The following is a 12939-nucleotide window of genomic DNA, read 5'->3' as shown; positions in this document are numbered from 1 at the left end:
CCATTGCTGCCGACTTGGATTTGTTTTAGATGGTCCACACCACTTCATCTGCCTATTTGGTTGTTTTCCTAGCTGGCCTCCTGATAAGACAGATCCTGCATTCAGCAGGAGAAAGAAGACCTATTTGTTCACTGGGCACTAATTAATACAGTGCTTAGTTGAGAAAGTTGCCTGCTCGCTGCTCTACTGACAACAGATCCATTTATATTGCTGTTTTCTGTTTCTCTGAAGGCTCCCTTAATTGCATTTAAATTAGTCTCTGTTCAGGGAGAACACGGACCAGTGCAGAAACAAGGAGAAACAACTTTGTATCTAAGACTTTGCAACTGAATAGCCTGTAAGTTGAAGAAAGGCAAAAATATGCTTGTAAAACATTTAATGTTTAAATCTCTGTTCACAAAGAGAATAGTGGAGAGCTCTGCCAAACCATGTCTTGTTCTGTTTGGCCCTTTGGCAAGATTAAACTGGTACCGCACTGTTTGCAAGCCCTATTAATGTTTTAAACTCTACTAGAATATCTGCAGGTTTGAAGGAAGGAGAAACATAATGCATATATGCGTATAGGAATACTCTTAAAACTGGCAGAAACAACATTGGTCAAAGAGTTACATATCAGCCAAAGTAAGAGAGACATGTAGGGATTTAAAAGACAAAGTAATGCAACAACTGACCTCTGACAACACTAAGATTTTTTTAGAAACAAAAATAAAAAGAACGCTGTAAATCTCTATAGTAGAAAAAAAAGAATTTGCTTATAGAGCATTAAACTATCTGCAAGGCAAAGGTCAATGTTCTGAAACCAATTAAGGGTGTTTTTTTTTTTTTTTTTACTTTGATTCATCTAGTGAAGGTTTTTATTTAAATGTAGGTGTTTTATGGAAATATCTACTAATAAATAGGCTCTATATATAAAAAAAAAAAAGAAAACAAACTAATCGAGATATGACTAACCTAAAATATGGTATTTACATTCTGGGATGTTGGTAATAAATCAAAGGGTGTTATTGAAACTGGTTTGAGTGCTATACCAGTAACACTATTTGCTAGGCACCAGTTTTTTTTTTTTTTTTTTTTTTTTTAGCTTGGCCCAATGAAAGAGGAGCTTTCATCAGCACTGGATGGAAGTGTTGTAACATTTTTATTTAAAGCTCAATTGTGAGTCATAATTTGTCTTAATTTAAGGAGGAAACATTTTCACATACCTTACCTTTTTTCATTGTAAATATCAAAAAGGATTTTTTTAGCTGGGGGGGGGCTATAAATTCAAAATCGATGTAAAGCAAACATCAATTAAACACTTACTAAGTTAACACACCAGTATATTTATATGAATGCCAACAACAAAAAAAACATTATAAAAACATTTTATTAAAACAAAACATAATTTCATGTATGGGTTTACTTTGTCTACATAAATCTCGCCCTTCTAAGGCTGGTTTGCATGGTCCAATATTGTGTCACAAACATAAAAAAATAATGTGCCAGTTTAATAATGGAGAAGCTATTAGTCAGCTTTATATTTTTTAATATATAAAAACTATTAATTTTCTGAGAATGTGTTTATTTAAGAGCAACTATGCAAATTATCAAGCATCTGAAAAAAGTCAGTTTTATTATTTTCATGTGAATCCCAGATTGTTCATGCTTCCTTGCCTTTTCTAAAAAGTGCTTTAAATCAGTCCTACCTGTCTTTATGCATGCTGGGTCAGATAATGATGTTTGAAAAGGAGGAAGGCAGTCAAAGCAGCAGAACAAAGCATTAGCCACACTGCATGCAGTCAGCCAAGCCAATTTTGATGTTCGGCTGATCAGGTCCAAATGGTTTCACCTCCAGCTTCTCTTGTTTGCTTCCGTATCGGCCTGTCAATTAACCCCTACTCAACTGTGACGACAGTTCCTGTCACCTCAGGACGTAACTCTCCTATACCTTTGTATTGCAGAGGAGGTACTGCGCATGTGCAACGAGAGTCAATGAGCAAACATTTTTGCGCCCCAGGGTGGAAATACGTCACTCATCTAATGAAAAAACGAAACAGCTTTACTCATCATTAAATATTTATCTTACACATCTAAAAACTATATATCAATATATATAGAAAATTTCAATTTTATAATTTAATTCCAATTTGTTTGGTTTTTTTATGTCTTAAATAAGGTCATTATACGGGTGGGGTTGCACCCTAGCGTCCTCTATTGGCCAACAGCCACTGTCTGTAAAGGCAATTTATATGTATTCTACTCCACATATGCACTACAAGTACAAGCAAAATACAGACTACTACTTTATCACTAATACTTCTGATAATAGCGCGCTGCTTGAACACAAACTGGGGCCTGATCAACCCCGGTTGGGTCGCCCAGACGAGGGTGTCTGAAGATCAAAGACCCGAAACACCCTATGACCCTGGGTCCTTCATTGACGATGTGTTCAAGCTGCACCGGCTAGGTGTTTCAAAATCTTCTCTACTTGTGTTACATCTATATGTAAAAAACACTTAACAAATGACTACAATGGATATTAAAATATTTTTTCCTCAAATCTATATAAATATAAATACCTATAAATAAATGTTGCAGATATTTGGTATGAAAGCCTATACTGTAGTTACTTTAATTAAAAGTAATAGTAATATTTAGAGCTGCCTTTGACTGTTGTAGTTAAACTGTTAACTGAGGTATCATTAGTTTAAAGTTTTGATCCAACTTTGTTTGTTTTACTACCTGCTTTTATCTTCATACGTTTTTATTCTGCTTTCATCTATTTTATTGTTTAATTCATGTAAAGCACTTTGAATTGTCCTTGTTCTGGATTATCCTATACGAATTAACTTGCCCTGCAGAAATGAATGTTACCATGCCTATAATCAGTGTTTTATCACTTTAGTGGCAGAAGAAAAATAGCTTTCTTAAAATAAAGTAATTTTTAAATTTTTGTGTAAATATGTGGTATTTCTACTAAAGGTCATCACAATTAAAGAACTGAATACTGGCACTTCCATTGTTACATCCAGCCACATCCCCGAGGATCTCCTGATATCCTGTAAATGATATTGTAACCCTGCATTACTAACTTAGAATAAATCTTATATGTAACATCTGCTGTGCTGCATAGTAACTGCCTAATGTGACCAAGTTGTAACATGATTTAAGCAGCCACAGTGTGAGATTCAGTAAAAATTCTCCCAGAGAGGGTGGGGTGGTCTTGCTGCTCTTCACTAAATCTATCTGAAGCCAATCAGGACATAATATCACAGCTCTGAGCTCAGCAAATGTCATTGTCTCCATCTTGCTTTCCGGCATCCACTTCTCCTCCTCCTAAACCCCACTCTGTAACCCTCTCTCTCTATCACTCTGGCTCATCTCTGTATCTACTTCCTTTCCTCACTCTATCTCCATCCACACACTTTTCCAGTAAATGCTGTGCCAGCAGAGTGATGCTGGGGAAATGGCGCCATCCTCATTGAGAGAAGAAGCAGACAGAGTGGAGGGGGTTGATGCGAGAGGTGTTCAGTGACAGCCCCTGAAACCCAGCCGTCAGACAGCTCACTGCAGCACTGGCACTGAAGCTGCACATGGAACGCGTAAAGAGTCGCATATAGAAAACAGCCAAAAATGTATAGAATACAGACCTGGGATCTTTAAAGACTTCCAAGGAATTTATGATTTCCAAGCAGAGGAACGTGCTCAGAGCTGGGCTGAAGCCTAAGACGGTGCATGGCAACAAGAGAGGAGTGTGTAGGGAAGGGAGGGGGATCAGCACTCAGACACATTGTCCATGCATGCAGACAGGCCACGGTTCATTTGAAGACTGAAGCAAATCCTTTCCATCATTCGACTGTTCATTAATACAAGCTGTTCCTGTGGGTTTCCCCACATCCAAGCCTCACTTCCCTCTGCAAATCTATCAATATCCCAAACACACAAACACTCCCCATTCCAGACCACTGCTAAAAACCCAACCAGCACTCTGCAGTGTGTTAACAAATGTCTCAGTCTTACAGGTGGCTAAAACTACATGTGGATGTGTTCTGATTCTTCTGTGGACCAGTTTTAATTTGTGCTCCCTCTAAAATAGGGTGACATTAACTTGGGTGACTTGCAGTTGACTCAACTTGCAGACCACACGGTGCCCTGCTCGCTATGGTTAAAGGGTTCATTTTACTCTAAATTAACCTTGTCAAACTCCTGTTCTGCCCAAGGGAGATTGGTATTAGAATTGTAATTTTTCAATCAGAGATTGGAAAGAGTGTGAAATTTTTAACATCCTTGCTCCCTCTCTACATGCCCTTGCCTCTCTCTCTCTCTCTCTTTCTTTTTACAACTCTCCAGTTTCTCACAGTTTCTCTCCTTCTTTCATAGACCTTTCAGAATGCTAAGCAGATTTCATCAACACATATTTGGATTCACTCCTGCCTGGGAAGGGAAAAAGTGTTTGTGTGTTCACTTTATGGTATAAAAGGCAGACAAATTTGCTTTACCAACCAGGCTATTCCAGCAGAAGAGTTTTGCTAGGTCAAAATTCATTACAGAAACTGTTAAGCACACACCAGCTGTTGTAAACAAACCCAAACGTGGGTTCATTTCAAACAGGCCCCCCCTTGTATCTTGCCACGCACGATACCATAAATCTTCTGTGTATTTACAAACAGCTTGGGCCATCATCAAGCTGTGCTGTTGCACTCCAGCTGAGAAATTACTCTTATTCATGTGCACCCAGTTGCAGAAAACCACAGTCACCGACGCTTTAATTACAGGTTTTCCCTAGGTTTATTTGTGGATTTGCTTCCTTTCGATGTTCTTTTTAGAGCTGTGCTACACAATGCTTTAACAGTTTCAGTTCTCATTAGACTTAAACTTTTCTTTCTTTTAGTTGAGTCTTTCAATTAATTAATTTTTTTTGTTAGTTTCATTTTAATGGGGAAAGAAGGCTCTACCAGGCCAAAAGGAAAAAAAAAGGCTAAGCATAAATGGTATGAATCAATTTGCACCTCATTGAGTGAAACTAGAATTTGAAACCCTACCAACAAGAAAGACTCTGGCCATGAAGCATAAAGATCAATAATTCGATCAATTAAAGATACGCCCGATCTCAACTCATTATGTGCATAAAGTACACCTCTCCACATAATCAATTTCTTCCACTCCAGCCTCCCCGACACAATGGGGCAAGGATGTCAGGGACAAGATAGTAGATCTGCAAAAGGCTGGAAAAGGGCTACAACACATTTGCTGTGAGGCTTGGTGATAGGGTGACCGCTGCTAGTTAGTAAAATCACTAAACCCATGCACAGTGTTATCTTAAGGGGTGAGGATGATGATGAGAAGTGTGATGATCAACTAATAACTACACAGAAACGGTTACCAAGAACCCTAAGAGATTAGTGTAAACCAGAGTTGTAGCCAGAACATGTTAATATGGCTAGCCAGGTAATAATCAATATACTCTGAGGTAGGGGCCGAAAGCGGATAGACATCAGAAGCTCAGGGTCCCTCTACACTGCTCTAAAAGAAAATGAACAATCACAACATCTATAATTTCTAAATAAAGACAAATTATACCCTCCGAGAGCCTTTGTTAACAAACAGACGCACATATTTAAACATCCATGCTGTCTAAATAAAAGGTGTAGAGGACAAAATTCTTTCAGGTTTGAGTTCTGGGGCAAACATCTTATTCATTGTCATTATTTATATACTTTATCAATAATCGTTCTGCCTAAAATTTATATTTACATGTACTAATTTCTACATTAAATTATTATCAAAGTATTATTTATCTCTGATTTTACTGACTTGCAGAGACGTAGTTTTCTCTTTACCCCAAAAGACAAAATCTATTTCTGAAAAAAGCATGAATTCTGTATTCATCATCTTTGATGTTATTATATTGATGTGCATGTTGAACCACAGTGTTTTTGTTGTCAAGTAACTGTTAACATATGAAAAATTAAATTGTTAAATAAGTTAGTAAATTTCACTTTAAAGTATTACTGCCGCCACCGTCTGTATTAGAGGGAAACAATAGTAGGAGTGGCCACAGGGGTGGCCAATGATCGGCTAATGGTGGCCATGGCCACCCCAGGCCCAGGCTGTGGTAAACTACTGCAACCTTGCCTACTCTGGTTTAGATGGTACATATATGTCCATCTTTGGTTTCAACGAGAACATATAAATGATTGAACCATTTTTTGAGGAAACGTGTTTGAAACACACCAGAAATTCAGCTCAACCTAACCACCCATGTGTAGAATGAGAGTTTAACTAGAATAACACTATTTGCTCATCCAGATACACAGTTGAAAACAAGGGGTGTAAAACGAATATAACATTCTTCATCATTACCGTGGGTGTTTGTTTTATTTATTCAACATAAGAACCTCCAGTTATCATAACAATGGTATTTACAAATCCCAAAAACTAAAAGTAGTCAACTATATTATTTTGTTCTACTGCAGGTTCCATAAGAGCAGACATAAATATATCATTAGCAATTATCTAAATACAATCTGCCTCCGCTGTTTATTTATTAAACACCGTTTTTCGGAAGGGTGTGATGTCTTAAAGTGGAATATTCAGACATTTAGTAGTTTTTTTTTTGTTGTTTTTCTTTTTTTTAAGGAGCACTATTTGTTTTATGCGATTGCAGTGAATTGCATTCTCATGCTTAGAAAATCTAAATATGGGTCATAAGTTGGTTTCCTCCAGTCAACAATAACATTAAAAAGGATGAAAAGAGTGGCTTAAAAAAAAACACAATAGGTTCAGTGGATTCATGTCAATTAGCAGCAAACATATAAATGATTTGAAAAAGTTAGTCATGGAAAACTTGCCCCCAATTTGATTTAATAAATAATATAAATATAATGTTCTTGGCATTTTTTTTTTTACATCTACTGCACAACTGTTGCGTTCCTGTTTCTGTGTCTAAATTTAGCTGTCTGTTGCATCTAATTTTGAATCAGTATTGGTGCTGGCTCTACCATTATTGTTTCGCTAACCAAGACAGACTGACGGAAGTAGCTCTGCAGCTGTGGGATACCAAACAGGCATAAAATTCTCCATAGTCAGTTGGAGCAAGTCTAGATGTTTTGTAGGTTTTACAGTTTACTAAGGTCTACATATAACCTATTATTTACCCAAACCAGTGGTGGATAACTCAGGTCCAGGAAGTAAAAAGTTTTTTTTTTTATTCTGGAGCTGGATTATCCACCTCTGATACATCCTTTCCGGTCAGGATTTGTCAAAATCATTCTATGGTCACATCGGTCTAGAGGAATTTCTAGAGCCAAAGGCTCAAACAGGTGAAGCTCTTCCATAGACAACCTTTTTTTTCTTTTGTCCAGAACTCGAAGCATTCCCAGTTGCCCTCAATAAGGCACAATTTTTAGATGTGGTGGAGTAAAGATATGGAATAGGGTTGGGGAGTCCTTATAAGCATCTACCTTTAAAAAAAGGTATATCTGCCCCGCTTTAAGCCTTGATTTGCTTGGGGACAAAATAATTATTTCAGTCATTCATCCATCCATTCATTTTCTTCTGCTTATCCATCGGGCTCCCTGTAGGGCTGGTGCTCATCTGCAGCAGTCTATGGCCGAAAGGCAGGGTGCACCCTGGACACGCCACCAGTCACAGGGCTTATTTCATTCAATCATATGAAAATTATTATTTTTACTTTGACCAGTGATGCTTTTTCTGGATTGTTGCTTGATACTCTGTGTCTGTACATTGGAATCAAACTCATAAAAACAGGGTTGCTGTTTTGCTTGTCAATCAGAAGGATTATTTCCGCCAGTATATGTATAGGCCTTTTTATCAAATGTGTTGATATAACAATTCACCAAACAAAACAAAACTCTGCATAAACAAGTTTATCATTGCAACTATGCAGAGTTTGTTATTGCTGTTACAACAGCATAAACATGTTAAGCACAAACAGCTAAAGATGCACCAATCAACCCACCAGAAATTCTAACAGTTTTACTGTGATTAGCTTTGTGTGATTGGCAGATCAAGTACAGAGGATTTTGTATGTATTAAAATGCATCAAAATATCCAACACTTTTGTAGACAGGTTCCAGTGAAAAAATATCTAAAAGCAAATACTTTACTGCACTGTTTTTGGACGGACGGACGGACGGATGGATGGATGGATGGATGGATGGACACAATGCCTTTTCAACCTACTGTATTTTTTATTTTACACATTATTTGATGGCCTTTGTGGCAGATCCATATTTTATGTCACACACAGAGTATACATCTAGATAGATAGATAGATAGATAGATAGATAGATAGATAGATAGATAGATAGATAGATAGATAGATAGATAGATAGATAGATAGATAGATAGATAGATAGATAGATAGATAGATAGATAGATAGATAGATAGATAGATAGATAGATAGATAGATAGATAGATAGATAGATAGATAGATAGATAGATAGATAGATAGATAGATAGATAGATAGATAGATAGATAGATAGATAGATAGATAGATAGATACTACTATTGCTACAAAAAAAAAACTTCCTGCTGACACTTATTGCTTTAGAAGTAAAAGAAAAACAAAGGCCAACAATTCTTAGGATATGATTTGTGATATCTAATTTTTTCACTGACATTTTGAGAACATATCCGCCCAATGAATAAGAAGGCCATGACACTCAGGCGTTAGGTAATGACATTAATTTTCTATATGAGCAGCAGCAGTAATATATTTGATTGAGCATCTGTGTCCTATGATGACACTTCAGTGTCCCATGGCAGTCATACCAAAAAACGAGCAATTTAATTTCAAACCTTTTCTCTCATGCTAATTCTAATGTATAAAGACCTCAAAGCATATCTCTGGGTGCAAATGAATTCCTCTATGTCCATTTCAAAGAACCAAAGGTTTAGTCTCTCTTCTGGGTGCTACTGGATGATTGATTTACCTAATCAACCATTCAAATTTACAATTCAGTTTTTTAATAAAAAACTGCCGATTGAACAAGGGAAATAAATGCCAGTAAAATGCAAAGCACAATAATTATGCAAAGAAGTAGCTTTCAACCACTGTCAAAGTAGAGCATCAATCTAACAGAATAGAGACAGTAAAAGCAGCAACGCTCCACCAAAATGGTTTCTTCAGTTATATTTGTATTGTCATTGTGTGTTCAATAATTCCCCACCTCCCCAATGGTCCCTCTGACTGGTTAACTGTTCTGTTCTGGGGGTAAGCAAACTGTTGGAAAGGCCAACTTCACTCAGCCATCCAGTCCTGCCAGTTGGCCATCCTGTTTCCAGACAGCCCAGTTATTTCCCAGCCCAGTGGAGCAGCACTCAGTGACCTCTGCCTCGACCTCCGTCTCAAAAGGCCGAGCACCAGCACCAGCTACAGCCCAGAGAGCCAGCTCTGGCCATCTCTACTTATTTATGAGCCATTTCACACAGTGCTGCTCCCATTAGAGACCAACCCTTAGCCCACCCTTACATGGCATTCTCGTCACATTTAACACACAGGATATACCATCAGGTCCAGGCAGACACAGCTGGGCAGAGCCTTAAGGTGAGGTTATAAAGACCGTCCTAACACTGATGCTAACAGAAGCATAGTCTAAAGATGTATCAAATGATTTAAGAAAATGAAACACACAACAACAATGCCCAGGTGGCAGGGTACTTGCTGCAGAGAATATCTGGTCATTTTCCTTTTGTGCATTTGTTCATTTTACTGCTTTAATCTTTTGAAATATTTGATAAAAGGCAGGTTGACTGTGCTTAGAGGAAATATCCCCCACTGATCTTACTTAACCATGCAAAAAAAACTAAAAGGTTCTAGCTAGTGAAGTGTATGTGTGCAGTTCTTTAATTCCCAGTGGTTTAACTGCACCTTTGAAAGACACAAACTAGTTAAACTCCACAGAGAGAAACTTGCCAGACACAGCGGTAGACAAAAGGATACATTTTAATGAGAACCTCTGCATGCTTGATGGGAAAACATGCATATTCTGTGATGGTAAAATTCAAATACACCAACAAAACAGTAAAGAGTAGCTAATAAAGAAAAAAAGATCTTTTACCAACCTGTGACTGTGACAAAAATGGAGCGTTCCTCACTAAGCAGTGGGTTGATCAGTCTGCAGTTGAAAGAGCTGTTGGGCTCCAGCACGACGTTGAGCACACTGGTCATGGTGAACAGCCCTTGTTCATTGGCCACCATCGAAGTTGTGATATTTTCTGTCAGGTTGTGTCCGCTACCATCCTGCCAGACCACATCAGCCTTAGGATACCCGCCATATGCCACACAGGTCAGGGCCACCTCATCCCCAGGCCGTAAGTTAGATTCAGGCTCCAAAGTGACCTCAGGCTTGGTGTAGGGAGCTGGGGTAAAGAAGCAGAGAATAGGTATAGGTAAGTCAGCTTGAAGGTGTGATGCATTATTGACATGTGATGGGTAAGACCAGCTGACAGGTTGGCTTAAGGCAAAAAAACACACTTGGACAATAGATAACTAAGTGCACCAAGACAGGACAGGTGGCTGGACTTCAGTTATAGGTAGCTGCAGCTGGATTGTGATTCGGAAGGCTCCTGTCCATCATCCTCCTTTTAGTACAGTGGTACTGGATGGGTGTCCAGTTCAGCCACCATTATAAACTGTCAGAGTATCTCACTTTCCTATTTCCAAGTTCTGCCTTTTTTATTTTTCAAATTAGGTTACAAATTAAAAATAACACTACAGTTTGGAAATTTGTAGATAGACTTAATGTCTGAGCCAAGATATATATATATGTCTCCAACCCCTACATGATTTTTTTTCATGGTGGGGGAGTGGTCGCCTAGTTGTTAGGGCATTGCGCTTGGGTGCCAGAGGTTAGGAAAAGTCTGGTCATAATCAAAATACAAACTTCCGAAAGTACTTTAAATATAAAATTTTACATACTGTTCAATAAATGATAAGTGTTTTTCGTTAAGAGTAATTTTCATTTGAATGTGCTTTAATGGAGGCATCCGTGTTTATCAAAGAACACTACTGCCACCTACTGGTTTGTGACGTCACGGTGCGGTATCTGCTGTTGATCAAGTCCCAGTGCTGTATCTGGTATTTGTCGCAAAGTGCTATTATCCATGATGGTGACGATCAGTGCACTGTTAATGATATAGCTACTGATAATTGAAAACATTCTTCTTCCAAATGTTGGCCACATATAACGTGTTTTTTTCTCTGGCCAGAAGTTCGATGGCAAATCCTCCCTTTTCAAGTTGAACGATGTACCCATCCGTGGAGGATCAGGAATCAGAAAGGTGGAATAACTAATGTTTTTTTTTCACATTTACCAGATGTATTACAACATCCAACTGCCATGCACATGGTATTGTCAGGTTAATTATAGCTCTAGTGAATTTCAATGATGAAGTCCTCTGGAAACCTTGTCAGTAGTCAAGTGTTACTATATTTGGGCCAAGATGTCCGTTCCCGGATTTAGTGATCCTGACGAAAAATAAATTTTGTACTGATTAACACTAAATTCATTAAATGGTTAAATTCCTTGCTGACAGGACTTTTCCTTTAACCCCAGACTGCTCCCCAGGCGACGCACAATGGCAGCCCACTGCTCCCTAAGGGGATGGGTTAAATGCAGAACGTGAATTTTGTGTTTTTATACTTGTGTCAATGTAATGACGATAAAGTTGAATTCTATTCTATTCTATATAAAATATCAATATTTTTGCTTTGCTGAGTTTCACTTTACATCCATATTGGTTTTGGTTCAATTATGAAAGTTTGTTTTTTTTGGATAAGACTGGTAAGATTGATAATATGCCAAAGGCAGCTTGGAGAGAGGATCCTCCTTCCAGCTTCTTTGACTGAACAGTTGCCTAAACGGTTACATTATTGAGACAAAAAGATGGCAGCAAACACTGGGAATTTTCTATTTTTGTGCTTCTGTGCAGTAAGTTTAACCCACCAAAATTGCCTGATATGATTCCAGTAAATGTCCTAATTTTATTCAAGAAGCTTAGTTTATTACATAAGTTGATATCCTGTAGACTGAGATATCCTCTGCTATACTCCCCTACACTCTAAAGATGCTTCCTCTGAGCAAACTCCCACAGAGGGGTTTGGATCTCTAGAGGTGGTGCCATATAACAGCAACAAAGAAGTGAGCAGACAACCCCTGGGAAAACACCAAACAGACAGCTAATCTGGAATCTGAGACTACAGAGCCCATGGCACAAAGAAGGTAGAAGGAGGGAGGTGAAGGATCCGTTGTCAGACTCGTATAGTAACACCTTTTCACAAACCCGCAAGCTAAAACACAAGTAAAAAGGTGGCAGGAGAAGACAATCATTGCACAGAAAACCAAGGGGTAAAAGCTGAACTTGAGTTTAAATAAGTTTGTCATTGCTGCTTTTTATAAAGCAGTATCTCGACACGCAGAAAGAATGGGCACCGACTCCAGCTGTTCATTTGACTTACAGATTCCCACCAGGTCTGCTTTTATTTTCTTCCAGCACAGCATGAAAGTTTGCAGCAGTAAGCACAAACACAGCCTAAAAATAGAGCATCTAATAATGTGCTCCATAAAAATCAAACCAATTTGTCACTGCAGGACACAATGACAGATCAAAAAATGTTAGCTGTCAACACCTCCCAATACACATCCTCTCTGGGAGAATCCGAAGCAATCTCACAACAAATATAGAAACGTGAGAATGAAGGGAAGAAACACAATATCATTATAAATAAATAAAAGACTCTCAGCTGTGAAAGGGGGCAGTGTGATCTCACAGCACAGAAGATGTTAGTGAAGGTTGATTGACTGTGACAACAGCTAATAATCAAAGTCAGCACATATTGACCATGACAAGGACCACAATCAGCGCGTATTGATGAAAAAAAATCCTCTGCAGCCTAGAGGAAGCTGTTTATTACCTGTTTACATCGTATGTG

The 12939-nt window shown here is 38.2% G+C and overlaps 1 protein-coding gene across 1 annotated transcript in view; it reads right to left on the bottom strand.

Annotated features, from left to right (window-relative positions):
- Positions 1 to 12939, bottom strand: part of cd276 (CD276 molecule) — a 163972-nt gene that overhangs the window by 101759 nt on the left and 49274 nt on the right. Inside the window, exon 4 of the mRNA XM_038289826.1 lies at positions 10071 to 10367. Coding sequence (XP_038145754.1) covers positions 10071 to 10367 — 297 coding nt within the window. The remainder of the gene's footprint in view (positions 1 to 10070; positions 10368 to 12939) is intronic.

Source organism: Cyprinodon tularosa, unplaced genomic scaffold (genome assembly GCF_016077235.1).
Source record: "Cyprinodon tularosa strain WSP-4 unplaced genomic scaffold, ASM1607723v1 ctg272, whole genome shotgun sequence".
Lineage (NCBI taxonomy): Eukaryota > Metazoa > Chordata > Actinopteri > Cyprinodontiformes > Cyprinodontidae > Cyprinodon > Cyprinodon tularosa.
Note: the sequence above shows the minus strand (reverse complement) of the source record. Positions and strands in the feature narration are given on the sequence as shown.